Source organism: Zeugodacus cucurbitae, chromosome 2 (assembly GCF_028554725.1).
Source record: "Zeugodacus cucurbitae isolate PBARC_wt_2022May chromosome 2, idZeuCucr1.2, whole genome shotgun sequence".
NCBI classification, from domain to species: Eukaryota; Metazoa; Arthropoda; class Insecta; order Diptera; family Tephritidae; genus Zeugodacus; species Zeugodacus cucurbitae.
The window spans coordinates 61,790,210-61,815,305 of NC_071667.1; the positions used below are offsets into that span (position 1 = coordinate 61,790,210).

Genomic DNA, 25,096 nt, shown 5'->3' on the forward strand with positions numbered 1-25,096 from the left:
TCAACAGTTATAGACGTGTAAACATGGAGTTCACTCGCGCCGATATTCGCGCTATTTTAAAGTTGTCCTTCGTTAAAGGCAAATCCGCTAGAGAAATGTTCTGTGAGATTAATGGTAATGATTAATAGGGATGGTAATCTATCACTTCGAAATGCGGAGAAATGATTTCGACGATTCAGAGCGGGTAAAAACGAGACCATGGATAAGCCAGCTGGCGGAAGACCTGTGACGGCGAATACCCTTCAAATCATGGAAAACAGAGAGTTAGACCGGCATGTGGCATCTCCTGACATCGCCCAGGAGATGGGAGTTAATCACCAAACGATTATAAACCATCTGCAGAAAGCTGAATACACAAAAATCTTGATGTTTTGGTCCAGATTGATTTGACGCAAAAAAACCTTCTAGAACCGAATCAACGCCTGCGATATGCTGCTGAAACGGAACGAGCTCAACCAAATTTTAAAGCGGATGGTGACTGGCGACGAATAATGGATCACATTCGACAATATCAAGCTAAAACGGTAGTGGTCAAAGGCCGGTGAATCGTCCCAAACAGTGGCCAAGCTGGGGTTGAGGGCCAGGAAAGTTTTGCTGTGTGTTTGGTGAGATTGGAAGGGAATCATCATCCACTATGAGCTGCTCCCATATGGCCAGACGCTTAATTCTACCATCTACTGCGAAGAACTGGACGGCTTGAAGCGGGCGATCGACAAGAAGCGTCCAGAATTGGCCAACAGGAAGGGGGGTGTTCAACCAGGGTGAAGTGTTCCACCAGCACAACGCCACTCCACACACTTCGTGATGACTCGTCAGAAGCCACGGGAGCTCGGATGAGAGGTTTTATCGCATCCACCACATAGCCCAGACATAGTGCCAAGTAATTACCACCTGTTCCTGTCCATGGCGAACGCCCTTGGTGGTGTAAAGATGAACTCAAAAGAGGCTTGTGAAAAGTGGCTGTGCAAGTTCTTCGAAAATAAGGAGGGGGGGCTTCTACAATGGGGTATTATGAAGTTGCTGTCTAGATGGAAACAGATTATCGAACGCAACGAGGCATATTTGATCCGAGGATCTAAATCCGATCACTGTAACACTTTTTATAAAGCATTGAATAAAGAGCAAAAAAACGGAAGTGAGATGACAATGCCAACCAAATATTTATTGTTGTTGTGCCAAAATACTAAATTTTTAGCTATTTTCTGATATCAGCATAATAATAATTTGACTTTCGAACATCGATTTTCGACCACCAACGTTCATCGAGGCTCATGCCAGAGCGTATATCTGAGAAGTTCTTATCAGTTTTGAGTTGTTAGTAAGGCAAACTCCTGGTTTAAATGTCATCGACTTTCGACTGCTTCGAATGATTCTCAATTTATTTCGAAGAATGTTTCCAAAACTTATCTCATTTCGAAACTCATATATCACGTAATTTTATTAATCAAGATTATTTCAATAGAACTTAGGATTTCTAATCCTTCATCAAGCTTACGATAGGTGGCGCAATAAACATATTTTTACCTTTTTCTAATTTTGAAAATTATTTTAGAATATAGTATCATATAAACTTACTTAAATAATTCATATTTTAAATTTTATGTGTTAATTTTTATGTGTAAATTTTTAATTCAATTTATTATAACTAAACTCTTCGAATATTTTATTAGATTTTTTTCTCATTTTATCGATACAAATCCCACAATCTGCGCTCTATATATGTACGTGATTAATTTTCGTACAACAATCAATGACGTCAGTTACGTAGCCGTAAACACAAAACATATAGTATACGACAACGATACGCCATCGAATGAGTCAAGCCGAACATTTAACCAGAATAAAAGTCAAACGCTCACAAAAGCACAGTTGTCACTTATCGAATTCAGCTCAATAATAAATTGACTTTTATTGCTATCAAATTGAATTACATTGAGGTGAATAAAACGTAGACGAAAAAAAAAATCAAAAAATAAAGAATCGCATCTACACCTACAACGTGTATACCGGTTTAATGTTTTCAACTATTTTTCAGCTATTTATGGCAAAGTGATTTCGACGCGAGTTGGAGCAGCTCGTATATACATATGTCTCAATACACTGTGTAGAGGAAATTCAGCGACGCCTCGCACAAATTAAATTTTAATTGACTGCGAATTGAAACTGCAACTGTATGGCTTATGTCAAAATTGATTACAGCAATAATGGCTACAACAACAAGTAATTGCAGCAACATAAAGCAATAATGTACAATAATACAAAACGCGGTAAGCGTCTCTTTTGCGTGGGTATTTAATCGATTACTTGCGGGATCTATAGTTTATAGTGCCATTATTAGTGGATCAAGAGTTTATATGGCCAAATAAAAATTTGTGTCAGTTGGTATATTCAAGAAATAGTTGAGAGAAATTTGTGCTGAATAAAAATATGATTACTAATATGATTACTTAGATGCGAATCGAATACTTATTGCTTCCGCCGTTTTCCAATAGATGTCTCAAGTGTCAAGCACTGGTCGATTAAATCGATTAAATCGTTTTATATCGATCTTGGACATTTGTGTCAACATTAACCCAACAAAATATTTGTAGAGATCTGTTTGAATCCCTACATATTCTCAACTGAAAATGTCACTTTTTGAGCCGAATTCTCGACGTTTGCGGGAATGTCTCTAGGGTCAAGCATTGGTCGATTAAATCGATTAAGTTGTTTTATATCGATTTTGGACATTTGTGTGGTGAAATGGTCAAAAGTTGTAGCTAGCGACGGCCAATATTTTGAATAACATTTCATCAGTAAAATAGACAACAGATGTCAATATCGACATGGAATTATTCTTATAAATATGATAGAAAGCTTAACAATGTACAAAACGAAGTCCGGAAAGTTTCAATGATAATTGGGTCGAGTCTGTAGACCTGAACAACGACATTATATAACACTGTAGATATTATATGCTCACAAAATCTCATTAAAAGCTATTTAGTGAGATATTGAAACAACAACCACAATAAGTATAATTTTAATAATGTCAACAACAACAACTGAAAGTTCATAAGTACAAAAATTTATATTTTTTTCATGAAAAACAAATTCATTGTGCTCTAGCGCCAGCTTTTGAATTCGCAAGCAATTTTCACCACACATTAGTGAACTCAAATATAAGTAAATATATTTCTCTATCTGTGGCAATAAACTCAACTCCACTCCACCCGTGAAGGCATTTTCAATTAGCCAATAACTAACTGGCATGCGAAATTGCCAAATCAGCGCAGAACTTTATGCTGACGCCAAACGTCAATAACGCACACAAACGGCAAATACAAACATAAAGAATCAAGCAGAGGTGTAAATAAGTAAATGCATAGTTAGTTAGAAGCTGCTGGTCGCCACAAAGCACATTCGCATGCAGCATAGCGGCACTTCATCAAAAAGGGGCGGGCAGGCAGGCAGACTGTGTGTGATGGCGGTGTTGCACACAGTAGTGCCACAAGGCGGCGGCGGCGGCAAGCATACATAATTCCATTGGTGTGGTTGCGCCTGAAGTTAGTGCTAGGTGCTGCAGTCGTTGTTGTTGTTGTTGTTGTTGCTGTTGTTGCTGTTGTTGCTGTTGTTGCTGTTGTTGCTGACTTTCGCACTTGTTGGCCAACAACGTGTTAACCCACTTGTTCTGGCAAATGATTGACTGCTTGGCTGACTGACTGCGCTAGCTGGTGGCGCACCGCGAAGCGATTCGCAGCATTGATGTATATATGTATGTATGTATGAGCATACACACACACCGCACAACGTCAATGGCCAACTTCACGCAATTTTAGTTGCAATCTTTTTTTCTATTTTTCCTTCAACTGCTTCTAATCAAAAGGTTGCTAAATCGTTTCTGTGTATGTATGTATGTGTGCAAGTATTCAATGATTGAAGGGTAAACTGCAGTCGGCGGCGCTCATTTAGCTATTGAAGCGCGCAGCAATTCGAACGCATTGACTTTCGAGTGCGAAACGTTTTGCTCGCCACTCGAGTTTAATGCGCGCAATATGTAAGTGTGTGTGAATGTGTGTGTTTTTGTGATTAAATGCGATTTTCCAATAGCACTTTGCATTTGCAATAGATCATTTTTACCGGTGAATGGAATTACATATATTTAACTGTAGGCGGTTGCACGAGCATGAGCAACAACAACAACATATACATATAAAATATATAGTTCAATACGCATTTGTGTATGTGTGAGTATGAAAAAAAGCTTAATATTCAATTGCATTTTATTTTTTCCCCGCAAATATTTGCGATATTCAATCGCCGTATTGCGTCAGTGTTCGCTGTTCGCCGCATTTAGTTTGCATTTGTGCTTTGAGCTTGCCTTTATTTGCTCATTTTGCATCTGTTTGCATTCGGCAAATGCACTTATGAGTAATTGCTTAATTATTATATATTTGTACATCGACAAATTGCATTTTGCTGTTACATTAAGTGAGAGTTTTGTTGAGAAATTATACATCAAGTGATTTTTTTGTACAAAGAAGCGAATCGGAGAAAAATTTCACAGACATACATATATTTTAAGAGCTTTCCAGTATACACCGTCTCAAAGTCTCAAAACCTCCCTTAACAAATACTTGTCTGAAAACACTTCTTAACACAACCGCGTATGAGCTTTTGGAGCTTTTCTAGTCGCTCTTTGCTAGTTTTTCCTCACAACAGCTTTTTATGATACTCGAAGAGTTCGAAAATGTCTTTCTACAAAATGGAGTGCCTATGAGCTTTTGCAGGCGAAGCGTCAAACCGATTTCTGTGAAACCAGTATGAGCTTTTGGAGCTTTTTTAGTTGATCTTTGACCGCTTTTTTCTCTCAACCAGCTTATTGTGATACTCGAGAGATAGAAAATGTCTTTCTATAAAATGGAGTGCCTATGAGCACGATTTCTGTAAAACCAGTTTTTCAACTAGAATATTAAAACTTTATTATTCGGAGAGCTTTAAAGGCTCCTGAGAGCAAATTATCGTTTTCGTTGGAGTGCCTATGAGCACGTTTTCTGTAAAACCAGTTTTTCAACTAGAATATTAAAACTGTATTATTCGGAGAGATTTAAAAGCTTCTGAGAGCAAATTATCGTTTTCGGTAAGTTATTCACAATTTAGTTGACTAAAGGCTTTCTATGTACCCCTGTGTTGTTTTTTATTTATTTTTACTTTCAATACCTTGACTCTCAATTAAATGAAAAGCTTTTCAATCTATCGTTCTTCCTATAGCCTTTTTTAACTTGATGATCTTGGCATTTATTTTTCAATGCAATAAGCCCCTGTGAGGTTTTTCAGGAATAATGAGCTTTGAAAGATCTTGAGCGCATACTCAAATTTTTTTCTGAGAGTTATTCTTAACAAAGTTTTGCATGCTGTTTTATGGCGCAGGCCCGCAAATGGAAAATAATCACAAACATTTTCTTCAAGGCCGATAATTTTACATATATTTATAGTGAAAGCTCTGAGGCCTACACAATACAAACTTTGATTATTAAATATGATTTTTTGGTGTCAATGATAGTTATTCTCTGTGAAATCAGCGAACCTGAAACCCGAATCCGAACTGTATGAATTTATTTGCACCTCACTCGTATTTAGTACCGTTAACTTGCACTCAAAGTGCCTCTTGCAAGCTAAGCTGATCAAATTGTTTTTAAATTATAAGAAATACCGTGAAACTCTTAAAAAAAAAATTGTATTATCTCAAAACAAATAATTTCCAACAATTTATTTGAAATAAAATTATTATTTTTATTGCAGTAAAACTAATGCGACCAATTAAAAGATAATGCGGCAACATAAATCATTTTTTGGCTGACTGATAGTGGGAATAATTTGATTTATATGCCTACAGTCAGACATCTTTATACAACTAATACTATAATGCCTAAGCAAGTAAACACAAAATTGCCGTATAATCTCTGTGATTAACCCCGCTCAACCTCTCATTAAAAGATTATTGAGATTTTCAACCGCTAATAAATTACTAAAGCGCAAGAGATTTATTTACAAAATAATTTTTATGCCACACATTTGCTGCTGCTGCGTTATTTTATTGCTCAACTTGAACGCTTGCACAAATGCAGCAAAGCGCATGAAACGCTCATATTTTTTACATTTTTTTTAATTTTTTTTATTTTGTGTTAATTTTTTTCAGTTTTCTCGCGTAAATGCCTAGTTAATTATGTTGATGTAGTGTGTTGTTTTAATGAGGGTGCGCCCTTTGGCTTCTCATCGGCGGCTAACTGATTAGCATAGTGCATAAAAAAAGCTTACATAAAAGCCTAAGCACCTACTTATTTACGAGACGCGTTCAGTTTCGTTAGGGACTGAAGTTAAATGCGCCGTTTTCGTGCGTGTGGCAACCATTAAACTCACTTTGTATGATTAATATTGACGTTTGAAGCGCGTTTTGTAAATAATATTCATTAACGTCAAAATGCTGAAGTTTTCGTCGAGTTGATGGTTTGAGTGGGCATAGTTAAAGTGTGTTGGGAAACCAATTAGAGCGCGTAAATATTAAAGATCAGTTTTAATTCATTTTTAATGTGCATTTGTCATTCATATTGATTAGGCATTTGATTTACTGATTTTATTTACTATTTTTATTTTCCATTATCTTATCAAGAAGATAAGGTACCTATCTCGAAGCAAAATTTGAGCGAACTGAGGCTGATTGAGTGAAGAAAGGCAATTAATTTTGTGACTATTAGTACCACACGAATTTAGTACATACTTCAGCGGTATATTACGTGCCGAAACGGATACTAAAAGTACCATTAAATAGTCGGAAACTGACTTCAATTACTCGCTTTCTGGAAAATGATTACAAAATTGTCACGTCATCAACGAAAGAATAGGAAGTGGCAAAATAATAAAATTGTCAATACTTCATAGGTCTTGTAAATTAAGTCTCCCTCGTTAAAGTCGTCATGTGCTATATTACTACTTAGTAACGTGACAAAACTGTCGTCACCTATATTATTATTATTCTTAGTTTATTTTTGAATGTAGTTTAAAATACCTCAACATTTCTAGAAAATCATTCACAACTTTGAGATGGAAGATCATTTCGTTGTAGGCACAGGATCGGTGAGTTTTTAAAAGAGAAGAGGAAATAATTGGAAACTCGCAAAGCGAGTGCCTATGAAAACATTGGACAGACTTGGAGAATTATTTGAACTATTTCCAACACAAGAAAAGCCATTGCGAGCCAAAAGAAGACGAGCGATGCGAATCAGATGTCAAAGTAACCGAAGTGCCGCTGTTTCTACGCTAATCAGTCAGAATATATTCGATTATAGATTTTCTATTCAAAAATTTGTTGCTGTAAATAAAACGTAAACGGTTCGTATCAAAAATTTGTGAACTAGTTCGTTTCGGTTAACGATTCAACTAGTACGAGAAAACGATTTCCCGGTACAAAACAAATTTGGTACAAAAACGATTCTCGATTTGAAAATGAAACCTTCTACATAGACCACGGGAAATTTTCTTATTCCCGATTTCAATATAATTCTAGAATTTCTAGATTCAAATTTATAGATGTCAAATTTATATATCTAAAAAATGTAATCCTCTATGGACCTGCGGCCATCAAAAACCAGAAAACATAATTTATTTATATATTTATATAAAATACATATTCACAAGCATTACATAGATAAGAAGGTCTTAAATCAATTTAAGTTTTATGAAAAATTACCTGGAGGGGAACGGAAAGCCAGTCAAGCATGACCCTGAAACAGGTTACGTCTCACAGACAAACATACAAAAACTAACTAGCCAAAATTGACCGTAAACTTCAAATGTAGAACCTGTTGCAAATACCAACAAACATACAAATGGGTACAAAACAATCGTAGGCTACTCTAGGCCAACGACTGCCAGCCGGAAAACTTAATTTATGAATAAATGCAGTGAAGCAAAGTTATATACAACGCGGAGGGAGAAAGGAGAGACGGTGCGGCAACCATTTAGGGAACGAAGAATGAATAAATTACAAAAGTAGACAGAAAATTGTAATATTATAACAAAATATGATAAATAAAGCCGAAGGAAGATAATAAAATTTAAAGTGAATAAACTAAAAATTCAAAAAAGAAAAAAAATATTTTAAATAAAAATAAATATGACTTAAAAGCAAAGCTCGTTCGCCACGATGCTGTGTTGCAAGTAAGGCACGAGCTTAGACAGACTGCACCGTTAAGCGCTTAAGAGGTGTGGCATATGCCGCCACTTGCCACTTGCCACAAAGAACGACTGCAGCAGCGGCGAGACGCCATGCCACGCGAATAAGCAAATTAACGTTGTTAACACATAAAACTTTAGTAAACCAGAATAATAGATATAGATTGGCGGCAAGGCAAGCAAGGCAAACAAAGGTCAGTCGCGTTTGTCACACTTCTGACTCTAGCATTCGTTCGACTGATATTTCCACAAACTCAACGACATACAGTTATAAATGTACGAGTGCATTGTTGCTGACGCAGCGATGTGTGGCTATTTGTAATTTAATTAAATTTAAAATGCTAGCCACGTACAGCAACAACAACAACAAGGAGAACATTCAAAGCAAAAACAAAAGTACAACAACAACAAAAAGTGGCCAAAAGCAACAAAAAAATCAACTACGTGTATGTGCCGCACAGCAACTACATACCCACTAAGCGCTAGCGCTTGTAGATAGACCGTTCGCATGGTGTTGCCACTCAAGCTGCAAGCAGGCCGTCAACAGCAGCGATCGCACGTTGTAGATCATTTTATTTTTAGTTTATTTTAGTTTTTTTTTTTGTATGAAAAAAGTGTTGTTGTTGTTGCTTTTGCTTCTACACTTTATCTGCTCAGCGCTTTAATGTCACGCCATGCTAGGCCGCGCGGCAGCTCATGCACAAAATGAAGAAATATGTATGCGAGGCGAGTGCGAGCCTCATCTTTGCGGCAAAAGCACGACACGATGTGTGTGGAAAACAAAAACAACAACAAAAATTAGAAAAAAACAAATAGATAAAAAAATATATATAAATACGTGGAAAAAATTAGAAAAGAAAAAGCGGAGCAATATTTGCTGCCGCCACCGTTGAAGCGCTGTGCGCCGCGCCGCGCGCACATGAATGCTTATATTTATATGTACAACTGACAACAACGCCCGCTGCACACACAGACGCAGCATGCCATGCGGCACAGCCTAGCCAACATGCCACATGCAACAAATGCACACGTACGGCACTTTATGCCACCATGCCACTTAAGACGCCGCACACAGGCAATGCTCTAGTGGCGCGCACATATCGCATCTTGCCGCTTGAAACGCCGGCCGCAGTTTCCGCATTCCACGGATATATCACAAAAATCTAGCGAGCAACGTAAGATGCACAAACGCGATCGCGCGCACGCACACAGATAGATATATATATATACAATCATATATGGCCACGCCACACCAGTTGCATTTTTTGTCACACTCAACTCCCAACTGTTGAGTAAAAACTAACTTTTAACTGCGAGCGTTACTTTGTTGCAACATGCAGCATTGCGGCACTGTTGTCACTGTGCAACAAGCAATGCATTCGCATTGCTGCATGGCGGCGCGCTTAATTATCAGCTGAAATGCCAGTTAAATTCGCCAGCCAACCCACCGACTAACCAGTCGCACTCACCCATTCCACCATTCAACTGTGTAACCCAAATTCGGCAGCACAATGCGGCGCGCGCCTGCGATAATCAGCGTGTCAACCATAAACAACAACACACAACTAACGAGTGACCGCGCGCTCAGAGATTTTTCATTTTACATTATTTTATTGCAATTTTTCTTGTGATCTTATATTTTCGCATGTGCCTGCGCCCGACCGCTGCAAGCCATCTGATAACGAAATTGTTTTGCGCAACGTGAGTGCGAAATATTCGGGTTGTGCGACACGGCAGGATGAATCGGGCGCAAGATTGCGACTGCGCAGACTGTGACTGTGTAGACGGTTGACCTAATATAATAACGATTTGTTGTTTTAAATTGCGAAAAGATTGCGCAAAAATTACGAAACAAATGTAGGTTACGGAAGAGGTGTTGATAAGGATGGAAAAAGGTACTACAAGGTTTACTAGTTTCCGCTTACAATGGCACAAACTTCAAGCTTATTTCCATTCAAGCGAAAGCATTCAAGCTATCTTGAAACTTAGAAGCTCTTCAATTAGATTAGTATTAGTACAAATTGTTCAAATAAATACAAAACAACTAACACGAGGCATAAAGGCATTGTAGCTGTCTTAAATTCGAAAAGACGGCCAACTCTCTTCGAAAGGAGTGGATCAGAGACACAGGCATTCATTAAATAAAATAATATTATCGAATTGGTCTCTGGTACAAAACTTAATGTGATAACTTTGTTATTGCTTTCGTATCCGCATTTGCTGACAAGAGATCAGAGATCAAACATATCAACCAAAGAAGTCGTGAATCAAAAACGACTATTTTTTCAAATAAGAAATATTTATTGTATTTTTTTAATTTTATAAGCGGGACGAAAAGAATGCAGAACTAGATCATATTATTCTAGAAGAAATTAAAAGTAACAATATTTTATCTGCCAAAAGATATAATCTCCCAAGAAGAATATATGAAAAGAATTATTTGCAATTCCAGAACTTCGTTCAAGTCGCTAATATTTTATCCAATCTTTCTTAAATCTCTAAATTCCTTATTGGGTATTTAAGCGAGTTTTTGCCATTAGCTCAAAATACCACGAAACTTAAAGTTCATAACTTTCTGAGGCATAGTCTATGTTTTTAAATTAACTTATTATTCGGCAATTATAATTCATGCTACTCACAGTAAATTAATGTTATCACAAATGGTTTATCAAAATTCTCGATACATACCTGAAATGAGAAGAAAATATAATATTTTATTAGAAATAAATGATTGTAGAAGAGAATCATACAAAAAGAGAATTAACAAAATATATCTCAAATGAGAGAGTATACAGTACTTGTTCAATAAATTACGAACGAAGAGAAAAATGTGTTCCCATAGCAATATGGAACTCTTGGGATTGTCGCGTTCCTGTTGACGCAAGGATGGCTACAATAGAATCTACTTGGTCGTCCGAAGCGTTTGAGCCATCTACCGGACGCAACCGCGCGTCAAAGTGATAAAATCGATAAACGGAATTTGCTCTCGTTCGTAATTTATTGGACAAGTACTGTATGAGGCCCTATGCTCGAGTAGAATATACATAATATAAATGATGTTAATGAATGATATATAGTATATGTATTTATGGGCAATTGTAGTGCTGAGGAACAAAATAATGTTTAATAAAGACTTAATAAATCTCAATTATCCAGCTAAGAAGTATTGTTTTAAAGCTGAATTTAGCACCAACTAGAAACTACCATGTATTCTTATAAGCAAATTTATAAGCAATTGCTAGAATTCTTTAACAATTTTCTTCTTGTTTTTTAAGAAACACCTGTAAACACAAAAAAAAAACATACAAAGAGCCAACAAACCAAAAACAAACAATTTAAGTAGAAGTGTGAAGCAAAAAGATAATGACAACTATTACACTAAAATAATAAAATAAATAAAAATAAGGAAAAGAAATGAAAAATGTTAGCTAAAATGTACAAAAAAAATTATGTTTTTATTTAAGAATTTTAGCACCAAAACAAGTAAAAAAAAATTGTTCTCTATTTTTAAGCTGACTATCTTAACTCAGCGCTTAACAATAATGATTAACAAGTATTTGCCATAATTTATCTATGAAATTCCATGAAAATAACGAATAAAGTCTAGCAGCAAATCCGACGATAAAATAACAAACAACAACAACAATAGAATATTTATTTTTGAAATAATTGGTGAAAATAGTCATAACTAAAATTAGCGAAATTATGAGAATGTCGGCGATAAATAAAATAAAAAAAAGTGAATAAAATGAAATAAGAGAGTGCAAGTACCTATAGAGAATGCTGAACTAATACAAAAATATTTTAACGGAATTGTTATTGAAATATAAAAGTGAAATGTGAAGCGAATAGTGCAATAATCGAATGACTTAAAATAGATATCGAGAAGTTTAAGGGATTAGGTGGGTTTCAAAATTTCAAACTTTAGAAAAAAAATTTTGATTCTTATTAAATACTGCAATATGCTTGAAATATTATTCAAAAATATCAAATCAATCCGAGTAATATTCTAAGAGAAGTTCCGTCCATCAGGACACGTCAGTACGAATGTAAAACTTTAAACACATTTATCTTATAACTCCATTTTTGAAGTCTGTGAATCCGAAATCTCAAAAAGTTATGCAGCTATTTTGTTCAAATTTGCACACATCTTTGGAATAACATTATCTAGTTAATGAACAACGAAAGATTTTTATTACAACTAGACAATATATGTCGAAAATTTGACCAAAAAAAGTGAGTTTTTAGTTTAAATTCTTTAAAAATTCAAATTTCAATATTTCCTTTTTCCTCTGTTCATTAACTAGATTGATCCATGTGCTATCGTAATATTTTCGGTTTATTTTTTTTAGATAAACAAATCATGAGTTATGATCTCCAACGAAAGACCTTTTTTTGGACACGTCATGGGAGATGAGGTGTCAACGGCTGAGTTTTCGGAATTTTTAAATAAAAATTTTACAAAATATTGTTTAAACATGTATTTTTAATACGCTGAAGTGTTTAATTAAAATATATGATTTTATATATTAGGTCTACAACTTTGCTTCCGCCGTTTTCCAATAGATGTCTCTAGGGTCAAGTACTAGTCGATTAAATCGATTAAATCGTTTTATATCGATCTTGGACATTTGTATCAACATTAACCCAACAAAATATTTGTAGAGATCTGTTTGCATCCCAAACTTATTCTCAACTGAAAATGTCACTCTTTGAGCCGAATTTTAGACATTTGCGGGAATGTCTCTAGGGTCAAGCACTGGTCGATTAAATCGTTTTATATCGATCTTGGATCAACAAAATTTAGTAGAAACCTATTTGCATCCCAAACTTATTCTCAACTGAAAATATCACTTTTTGAGCCGAATTCTCGACATTTGCGGGAAATTTTGCTTTTCTTTTTTAATTCCAAGAAAAGTGCGGCTGAGGCTCATCGAATGCTTTGGGATACGTACGGTGAGGCTGTCCCAAGTGAAAGAACATGTCGCGAATGGTTTCAACGTTTTAAGAATGATGATTATGAAGTCGAAGACCGGCATGGTGGTGGAAGGGAGAAGATTTTCGAAGATGCAGAATTTGAAGCAATACTCGACTGAAAACATCACAGGAGATCGATACCGAACGCAATTGATACGTTTGAGCCGAGCACTAAAAGAAAAACGGCCACAGTACGAGGAAAGACACGATAAAGTCATTCTCCAGCATGACAATGCTCGGCCACACGTCGCAAAGGTGGTCAAAAAATATTTGGAGACGCTGAAATGGGAGATCCTACCCCACCCGCCGTATTCTCCAGACATTGCTCCATCTGACTACCACTTGTTCCGATCGATGGCACACGGTCTAGCTAACGAGCACTTCAGTTCTTATGAAGAAGTCAAAAATTGGGTTGATACTTGGATCGACTCGAAAGATGAGGAGTTCTTGCTGACAGAAAGATGGTCAAAACTAGTAGCCAGCGACGGCTAATACTTTGAATAACATTTTTGTAACCGTTTTTATACAATAAAGCCTTTAATTTACAAAAAAAAACGGAAGCAAAGTGGTATACCTAATATTAAAAAAAATATGTAGAAAATCCCTTGCCTCCTCTCACCTAAACTTAAGAATGCTTATTGTTGAAAAAAAAATTGGAAAGGGTTGCCAACCGTTTAAAAATTTTATTTAACCAACGTTATTAAGGTAAATTAGGTATCTATAAATATAATGTATCTCCAGGATGTTGAATATAGATGAAATTGAAATTTTGTTGGGGGGTTGCCAGCTGCTAATATTTTTAATAAAAATATTAATAAATCAAATTAAACATTGCAATATAGGCTTTACAGATTTATCAAAAATATCAGTAGAAGATATTTTTTCGAATTGTTGCCACCAGTTAAAAAATACATCAAATTGAATAATAGATAATATATTTGTTTGTTACAAAAACAAAAACAAAACACTTCTTACTGGAGAGGAATTAAAACTATGAAAATAAGGTTAAAAACCAAAAAATGAGTAAGCGGAAAAAATAATTAAAATTGAAACGGAGTAAAGAGAACACTAAAATTGAAATTAAAACTTACAGAAAAAACTACAAAATATAATAGCGTGCAAGAAATAATATAAAGCGAAGCAAAAACAATAAAAAAAAAATTTTGATTAATTTTTAATGCAATTTTAATATAGAAAGTGCTTAAATGGAACTGACACACTTTAGTAATTTACTTTAATTCAAAACATTTACAATCATACATACAAACATGTACATATGTATTTCTTTTTTTTAATGTATAAATATTTTTAACCCCCGAAAAAACAAGCAGAGCAAATATGTATAGTGGCAAAAAAAAAATATTGTAGTAATTTGAAAAACATTTATTACAAATTATTTGGTTAATTGAGAGTGCCGTTAGATTGTACAGATACAGCTCAGTGGACGCCACTCACACGCACCGCAAGCCACTTACATGTGTGAGCAGTTACATACTATATGAGTTCAAAATATATATTTATTTCATTTAACAATGCTTTTTATTATGAACATAAGTGTACTGGTTGAATACAAACACGTGCACAGCCAATCATCAACATAAGTGTGTCACATATAAATTTCTATTAATATGATGGAATGGTGGTGGTGGTTGCCATTGAAATGACTTTTATTACAATTTTATCATACATTTTCGTATAATAAGATAATTCAATTCGTTGATATCAATTTTTCAATTCACAGCAATGCGTGTGTGTGCATAATAATATAACGAACAAACACCCCGCAATGAAACCCAATAGTGACGGTTGACTAGTAAATGAATGTATGCTTGTAAGTATGTCACTGCTTGTCGTATTGTTGCTAATGACAATTGTAAATAAAGTATATGTACATACATATTGAAAATTATAATAATGATGAAGGCCTTAAAGGCGTACAGTCAGGCATGACACTTTCAGATTCCGATCTGCTAATGGGAACTATATCAATGAAATGTGTGAAATTTAATAAGTTTTTGAGAAAAAATCATTTGAAAATGGTGAAAAAAAATAAAAAAAAGTAAATTAAACAATTGTTATGCAAACATTTTTTCCTGCCGAAACTTTAGTGAAAAAATTGTTTGCGTGTTTTTTGGACGAATTCGAGTGGTGCAGTAGTGTTGATGAATTGCTAATGTGACACATTTATACGTAGTTATGAGCATGGGATTATTGTGCAAATGTATAGCAATCGCAAACAATATTGGTGCAAAGCACATTTGTAACATTTTTTTTACAAAAGCAAATATCACAACCAAAATTGTGTCGACGATTTCATTATAATACAGTGAAAGTTAGTCATAACTATCGTTTTAATAATTTATTTTAGTTTTAGATATTTAATTCCCAACGAAAATTGGACCGAAATCTTAGTAGGAATGCCTTAGTGATTACGTATACATATATAACCTCGCATATTTTAAATTTAAATTTATTAATAATTAAAATTGGATAAATTTTAAATATTCATTAAGAAAATTTTAATAATTATTTAAGAAAAAAATTAAATTAAATTAAAATAATTTTTTTATTTATTTATTTATTTATTTTATAATTTTCAAAAAATATTAAAAATATTATTTTTATTTTTATTAGAATCGTTTCCTTCAGGCACTTCCTTATACAATCCAAAAATGGAAATCGGATTATAACTACGCTCAACGAAGGTTATGTTGAAAATTACTAAAAATGCTTTAATTCGGTAAGGGAAAACATCAGAAAACTTAAATTTCATTATAAATATGGTACAGGAGGGCTGCACTCGAATTGGTATACAAAATTTTGAATGGTCGTGGCTTAACCACATCTCTGAAACTACTCGACCAATTTCAATTAAATTCGGTTCATAATATCTCCCTAGCTTCGCAATGATATGTTGTGAAAATGGTCCAAATCGGTTCACAACCATGCCTAATTGTAACATACCAGAACTTCGAAGTCGAACTAAATCGTTTACTTTACAATGTAGTGAAGATATCGTAACAGAACTTTGCACAAAATATTGTATTTATAATATGGCATCGCCCTTCTAAAAATCGCCGAAATCTCACCAGTAGTTTTTCATAGCCCCATACATATATCGAACATGAGGACCTCAGTGCTTCTAATAATTTTTTTACCGAAAATATAGGTAAGTCTCTCAGATATTTTGAAAAAATGCAGAGATAATATTTTTCTCCGTTCCAAAAATGAGTGAAATCGGATCATAACTCCTCCTAGCTCCTATATACTTAATATTCGGGTTTCCAACTTTCGATGGACCATATACTTGCCTAATATGTAGGTCAAATTGTATATTATGTTAATAAAATTAAATAATTAAATTGCGAGAGTATAATAGTAGTATCCCTTCCTTACTTGTGTTTATATAATTTTAATAAATTAAATTTATTATATTTTATATTATTTTAATTAATTTATTTTATATTTACATATTCCGGTTTTAAAATTAATTTTTATTATTTGTTTTTGTTGTTTGTATTTGAGCATATTATCTATATTTTATTATTTGTTTAAATTAACTATCATTTAATATTACCTCACATTTGCATTTTTATCATTTATTTCTTTATTTCTTATTTGTATTTTATTTTTTTATTTTTAACGATTTATTATTGTTTTGTTACTTTATTTTTCTATTCGTTTTATTTACGTCTTTCTTAAAAAATAGTCAGTGATTAATTATTGTTTTTGCTTTTTTAATATTAATTTTGATTTATTTTTGTTTTTTTTTACTATTATTTTTATATTTTTGCTCTGTTTAGCTTCTCTTTTTGGCTTAATTTCTACCTTGACTTTATTTTCCTCTCGCAATTCATTTAAAATTCATTTCAAATTTTTTGCAATTTTTTTTTATATTATTTTACTTTCAATTATCTCTCGCTATTGTCGAGAAATCTATAAAATTAACAGCGATTTCCGATTGTAAAAATGTCAGGTGTAAATAATTTCAATTATATTCACGCGAACGGCTATTTATGGGCACCACTGGAAATCTGTTATTAGAAAATCGAACTAAAGGTTGCACACACCCGTTCTCGCTCTCTCTGTACTCCCATGTTCGTGTTCGTGTAACGGCTATTATTTCAGCACAAAGTTCACCAAAATACAATTTCAATAGCGATTTCATGCCTTCGACATGCAAAAGTGACAGACAGACAGACAAACAGACAGGCAATCAAGGGGATTAAACGAACAAAAGCGACAAGCTTCAAGTACGAATACGGTTACGGTCAGCTGCCCATTTACACCTGTCGAATTGCCATGACAAAAGCGGCGCAAAAACAACGAAAAAAATGTCTCAATTCGAAAACTTCGAAATATTTTTAGAGGATTTCACTAAATAATATGAATATTTAAATATATGTTTGTATATAGATAGATACCCGCTATGGCTACACGAAGCGCATAGCGTCGCCATCATTATATGCAAAAAAAAATAGTAATTAAAATTCCACATTGCAAGCGACAGCAATAAAAACAACAACAGTGAACCTATGAAAAATATTTAAGTAGATAAGAAACGAATATGTGTTCATGCTTTATATCTATGTATGTATGTATGTATGTATATTCATATTTATATCTGTGTATTTGAAAAATGGCAACCATGTGAATGGTGGCGCAAGTGTGGTATGTGGCAAATTTGTAATGTCTTGGATTATAGAAATGAAAAATTCCATTAGAAAAATTAGCTGCACAGCTCAGCCAACGATAAACTACAAACAACGCTTACATACATACATACAAACAGACAGTCATATAATGCATAGTTATGAGCTTGGCTTGGCTTTGCGCGGAGAAACAATTGAATTCGCAATAGAAAAAAAATGTATAATTAAAAGGCAAGGCAAAAATACAATTACAATAACAACAAATGCAATAATATGAATGAAATATGAAGTGCCAACAAAGCGAAGAAGCGTCGCGTCGTTAAGTGTCGAAGAAGAGAAACTTCACTTTTTCTATTTTCTATATACTCTATATATCATATGAACGTACTAATATGAGTGACACAAATATGGCATTGTCGCCATGCTGAGTGCAACTCCATACCGTACAATTGGTAAGAAAACGAATTCATATCGCAAATATTTGTGTTCACAAAGTTAATTAATGTAATTAATTAATGCGTGTATGAATTAGTGCGTGGATGCGTTGTCACAGCGTCTTGCAGCGCTTTGGAATTGGTGTTTATAGCGTTTCTAAGATGTTCGAAAAAAAATTATTTTCTATTAGTTGGAATGCAGACTGGTTATTAAAAGTATATGCTACGCTTAAGTTGCAATTATCTGCGGTCTAGATATCATTGAAGACTGCAACAAGTAAAGAATTATTTAAAATATACAAATAAGCAAGCTCCAAATGGATTTTGGTATTTACCAAGCTTATAAAGAAGTTTTCAAAAGGGACGCTAAGAAAGCAAACGACGCCATATTTTTTCCCACTTTTTTTAAATTGCTCTTCAGTAAGGTTCGCCATTTCATCATGGAAAGATATACGATCCAATAACGAGTCGATATTATTAAAACTTACTACCGAAATTCGGAGTCAGTGGCCTAAACATGAAGACCACTACGTCCTATGTAAGGATGAGGCTCGTTTCTGGCTGAATGGCTTCGTCAATAAGCAAAATATGCAGTATTGGGCAGGCAGCAATCCACATGTACTCCATGAGTCACCATTTCATCCCGAAAAAAACGGTTTGGTGCGGTTTATGAGCCGGCGGCGTCATTGGGTACTTCTTCCTTGATAATCAAGACCAGCACGTTGTGAATGGTGCTGCCGCTTAATGATAACTGAATATTTTTGGACCGAATTGGGTGATATGGGCTTGGTTCGGACAGGATGGCGACACAAGCCACACAGCGAATATCACAATCGATTAATTGAAAACCAAGTTTGGTGAATGTGTTATCTCACGAAATGGCACAGTCAATTGGCCGCCTACTTCCTGAGGGTCTACGTCAACTCTATGGACTAAGCCAGCGACGATTGATGAACTTTGTACGAATATTTGGCGTGAAATGGAGTATCGGCCGATTTAGCTTGAAAACCATCGAAAATTGGTTTCAGCGTCTGGACTTCTGCAAGCGTATCCGTGGTGGCCATGCAAATCGAGAAATCGAGTTCCCAACATAATGGCATCGAATGTACTTTCACAGGAATAAATCATTTCATAGATATCCCAAACCGTTTTTGAAAAACACTTAAAAAATCAAAAAATCTAATCAAAAAAATTACCTGAACTCACTACAGTTTTAGCAGTTTCAACCTTAAACAGGACATAAAATGGAAAGAGAAATATACTAGACAGATATTTAAGACTCTAAAACACTGATTTATTGAAGTTAGAAAGTTAGAAATTTACTATTCATAAAATAAAACAATAATTTAATAAATAAAAAATCTAGTAAAAATATATGACAGAAAACTTAAAGTGAGTCAGGCACTTCGACTTCATTCCGAGGCTACTGGACTACCATCATGTCGACGAGCCCTACCCTGGCGGTCTATTCTTTGCTCTCATACCTTCAAGAGAGGGTTGGGTGGGTAGATGTCTCTGGAGGAGAGACGCGGTAAACTTCTTTACGGATGGGTCGAAGTTAGCGGGGAAAGTTGGGAGAGGAGTTTATTGTCCGGAACTTCTCATTAACTTCAGCTTCAGGCTTCCGGACCATTGTAGCGTGTTTCAAGCGGAAGTGGCGGCCATAAAGCGGATTCACTGCTGCGGAGTGCAGCAGCTTTCAAAAAGGTAACGATCCACTCTGATAGTGGGGCGGCAATATTAGCCTTAAGCTCAATGACTGTGCGCCCCAGGCTGGTTAAGGATTGCCAGTCCTCGCTATCAGTTGCATCGGAGCACTTTGCTATCATACTAGTTTGGGTGCCTGGCCACAGCGGAATCGCAGGAAACTGCAAGGCTGATGAGCTTGCTAGGATAGGTACTTCTGTTTCACTTACAGTGGAATGGGAACAAACAGGAGCGCCGCTGTCCTCTTGCAACTTGCTTCTGGATGAATGGGTCTCAGTCGAACTGAGCAGGCGTTGGACAGTCACTAGCACCTGTTCTGTCGCAAGATCATTTTGGCCCAAAGAAAATCGCAAGAGGTCAAGGGAACTATTTGCCCTAAATGAGATCAATCTTTCCCAAGTTATAGGTGGTCTAACTGGCCACTGTCCCATTGGGACTCACGCGGTAAAATTAAGAATTTTATCGGATGCTAGCTGCAAAAGCTGCCTAGAAGAAGGTGAGGTAGAATCCTCCCAGCATTTCATTTTGGAATGTCCCGCCTTTGCGAGATCTAGACAAAAAATCCTTGGATCTCACATTTTTGGGCACCCCCGCGAATTAGCGGACACAGAAGTTAAAAACCTCTGCAGATTTGTGGTAGGTTCCAAGCGCTTTGTCGATTCATAAATAAGTGAGGGGGTTGAATTTTTACGGCATCACAAAGGACTGCTCTCGATAGTCTAAGTGGGTTTCCCCCTTTATAGGGAAACAGCCTTCGTACCTAACCTAACCTAAAGTGAGGCACCACGCAAAAGTAGTAAAACGTCACTGCCAAAAAGACAAAATCAATAATTGAAAAAATTGCCAGAAATAAGGCAATTAAGAAATAATTTGGACTATTTTCAAAACATTAAACGAAAACGCTAAAGCTTGATCAGTGTTTGGATTTTACAAAAATTTAATTTTTTTCTTCTGATCGGATAGCGCCGAGTCCTTATCTTAGTCACACAGAAACATTCAAAATTCCAATAAAAAAAATTTACCGGTACTGAGAGACTTTAAGGAACTATACTTTATGGAGTTTAATCCAGGAAAAGAGATGAGAGTAGACGAAGAAAATTAATTCTGGCTTCTGAATGTATTTCGTGCAAAGATATGAAATTCGAAGTCCATGGACTCATGCTCAAAGAGATCATTATACTATATTTAGATAAATTTATTATTAAAATTGGTTTCATCTAAGGTTCGAAAAAAAACTTTTATTATAAACCGGCTTATTACTCCAAGGCTTATAGAGTCCATGAATTGCATATATATATTATAATAAAAAGTTTGTATAATTAAATTTAAACTTCTTTAATACTTTTATGACATAAAAAAGCGCTTACTGACCATTTAATTAAAATTTGCATGCATGGCGCTGCCAACACTGTTGATTGCTGTCGTTGCATGTAGTAACAATAAATCCAACAATCAGCTACTTGAACATTATTTAGTATGATTACAACAGTTGATGGCAATGCTGATAGCGTTGATGCTGATGATGCAAATGATGTGTTGGCAATGAAGCTAGAGATCGTATTCACTGCTCTACGCTGTTGTTATTGTGATTGTTGTTTTGGAAGATGAACACGTCGCAGTGTCTTAACGTTTATGTGATAAATAAAAAGCGAAATTGAAACACCGAAATGCACAGTTAAGTTGAAGTTGTACACACGGAGCTTTTACGACATTAAATTGACAAATAGTAAGAGTAATAAGTGTTTGTTGGAATAACAATAAACACACATATTATTGTTTTTGTTGTAGCAGGCTGTTTTCAGTAGCCAATGCGCTTAATAACTGACACAAATAGCGCAAAATTGCCAATATTGAATTGTATTTATTTCTCTTGTTGTTGTACTCCGTTGCGTTAGTTTTGCATTTTACGCGACACACTTATGCAAATTCGTATGCAGCAACAACAACAACGTGCCGGCTTACACGTATGTGCATATTTTCACTTTTTCACGCATCAGCTGACGTTTGGCGTGATAAATTTCACTTTTCTGCCACTGATTGATTTGCACTTCTCTTATTTACTATTTTTTATTGCAATTTTTTACAACTACACGTATGTATGTATGTATATTTGCCTTGGGTACATTTGAATTTTTCAATTAAATGCTCGCAAACACACAAGCGCTAAAGTCATTTCAATGTTGAGAAGCGCAAGAAAAAGATAAAAAACAAATTTTACTCGTAATTCAATGCTGCCTGCAGGGGGTAGCGATATAACCGCCGATCCCGTCGACGATCACCGCCCTAGACAGACACACGCACAGGCAAAGTCAAGTTTCACCAGCGCTCAAACATGTGTTGCATTTATAGACATGCGTTGTTGTTGTTGTTTGTTTGTTTATTGACAATCACCCAAATGTGCTGTAGCAGGGACATTCGTAGTGACGGACAGACAGCCGTAGATAGACACTCGTTAATTTCGCGCAATTGCAACGAGTGAAAAATAAGCGAAAATAAACAGAGAGGATGTGACGTCACGCAAGGCAAGGCACACACACACACTTCAGATTTGATTTGTTTCAATTCATGCCAAAGCAAAATTATATTGTTATTTTATAACTGTTGTTGTTGTTGTTGTTTGACTATTTGCTCAATTCTACGCGCACACAAACACACTCATTTTTCACCTTATTCATTTTGAATGTGCAAATTTTGTTGTTGTTGTTGTTGTTATGCTCCTCTTTTTGCGCACTTTCTAGTTGATAGCACACCATAAACTTGGCAAAAATGCCAACGCAGCGTAGCGAATTAACAGTAACTGGCACCAAACCACATACTGTTGTTGAAAATAAAATGCAAAACAAAAACAACAACACAAGCGCACAATAACGTTAGCGCGCGGTTGACAGCACAATAAAAATTAATATATAAAGACAACGAAGACTGCGAGAAGACGTTGACGTTGACGACGACGACAACGAAATAACAACACGTCACGTATACACGTAAGCGTGAATTACTATCGACTTATAATAAAAATCGCAACAATCTGAGGACACAAATGGAGTTGAAACACCGTTGTTCGGTGCTTCTGCGCGACCGACCGACCGAAAAAAAATGTCACACGAGAGTTGACTTGAATTATTTCCAATTCAATTTAAATCACAAAACACACGTTCCGAAACACGTCTCCAATGTTGCTCGTGGTTGAACTGCAGTTTGACAACTAAACCGAGTAATCGCCACAGCACACAGAAGAGTAGCCAGTTGGCTGCGAGTTAGCAGCGAATGAGTGTGCGTCTAGTACTCACGCGCCACATACTTGGCGTACATGTATCTCACGGATTGCAGCTGGAGCGGAAACCAAGCGCTGTGGCGAGCGTTTTACTCACAACGAAGTGCAGTGTTGTGTGAGTCACCTTGTCGGTATGGCTTTCAGTAGTGCTAATATTTAAGGGGTTGACACAAACTGACAGATCTGTAAGTCCAGCTGGTTAGATACTAGCTAGTCTACACGTTGTAGGTCTGTTGGTTAACGTTGGCCAAGTTGCTGAATACCAAATATAAAGAGAGGTTAGCGGAAATCGCACAAGAGCGCGAGAGTAAATTAAGTAATTTACGAAACTGAGCGCAAATATTGCGGCAAAGGCTAGTGAGAGATTTAGTATGCTAGCAAATGAGCGTATGAATTTAGTAAACAGCTGCTCACTTTCTATTTACTAAATACTCACAGCTGCTCGTGACATATGAACATATGTACAGTGTGTGGCATAAAATAAATTTAATTTTTTTCTAGATATTTTTAAGAAATAGAAAAATTAAAAATAAAATTGCTACAATTTTCTTAATTTCTCATTGGTATTGAGAAATACTCGATTGATTAAAAAATATTTAAGGTAATTGGAATTTATTGGAAAATGATCATTAAGGTGGAATTCATTAACTTGAAAAGAAAATTGTTTTTTTTTTGTTAAAAATACTATCCAAAAAGTCAAATCAATTCGATAAAATTTCTAAAGAAATACCCTTTGGTAGTGCCGCACATCAGGCCACGTCAGTCACAATATAATAGTATGTTTACATATGAAAATAATCTCGTTCTAAGCTCGTTCAATAATCTAACCGTTTACATATAGCCAAATGAGATTATCAATTGTCAAATGTTTTGTATTTGTTGTTGTATTACACCTATTTCTCTCGCTGTCGGCCATTTTTGTTTACATTTTCATTTGACATTTCTCCTCTTCTTCGCAAAATTATCGATAAAACTAGGAATAACACCAAAAATCTAGTTATATAAAACGGGATAATTTTATAATCTCGGATTGCCAAGAGAGGAATTTTGTTTGAGAAATATCGTTTCTTAATTACAGATTATCGAGTTAAGCTCGTTATCTCGTTATATGTAAACATAGTATAAAACTTTAAAAGCATTTATGTATCTCAAAACTAAATTTTTTAAGTCGGTGGACACGATTTCTCGAAAAGTAATGAACCGATTTTATTCACACCTTTGGAGTAACATTATGTAGTTAATGAAGGAAGAGTTTTTATTACAACTATTTTTTCGATTCAATATATGGCGAAAATTTTACCAAAAAAGTGAGTTTTTTTTTTGTTAAAAATCTGTCAAAAATACAAATTTTAATATTTTCTTTTTTCTTCGTTCTTTAACAAGATTTTTCTATTTACTATCGAAATATTATTGTTTTTTATTTCAGATCAAATAATAATGAATTATGATGTCCACGGCAAGACATTTGGACACATCTTGGGAGACGAGGCACCAACGGCTGAGTTTTCGGAATGTTTAAATAAAAATTTCACAAAATACTGTTTAAATACGTATCTTTGATATGATGAATTCTTTAAATGAAAGTTATGATTGAAAAAATACCGTTGTTTTCAGCTTCTGCAACCCATCTAACCCCTTAAGAAATACTTCTATGACCAAACGATGTCTTTGAAAGCAGTCAAATTCAGTCAGTAAACAGAAATGTCAAAATCATGAGTTTTCAAATAAAGATTCCGGACATTCACAATTTTGAACCGCTGAAACATATAAAGAAAATTTACCCAAAAACAAACTTTTATAAATTTTAATTTATGTTTGACAGTTCTGAAAACAGAGCCCGT

General features: G+C 35.0%; 1 protein-coding gene across 4 annotated transcripts in view; it reads right to left on the reverse strand.

Moving 5' to 3' along the window:
- LOC105216778 (nuclear pore complex protein DDB_G0274915) overlaps positions 1-25,096 on the reverse strand; it is a 142,733-nt gene that overhangs the window by 104,058 nt on the left and 13,579 nt on the right. The window contains exon 1 of one of the 4 annotated variants that reach the window (XM_054225835.1): positions 21,353-23,385. The exons of the other annotated variants lie outside the window; for them this stretch is intronic. Coding sequence (XP_054081810.1) covers positions 21,353-21,355 — 3 coding nt within the window. The 5' untranslated portion in view covers positions 21,356-23,385. Of the gene's footprint in view, positions 1-21,352; positions 23,386-25,096 lie in introns of those variants that run through there. 4 annotated transcript variants of the gene reach the window in all.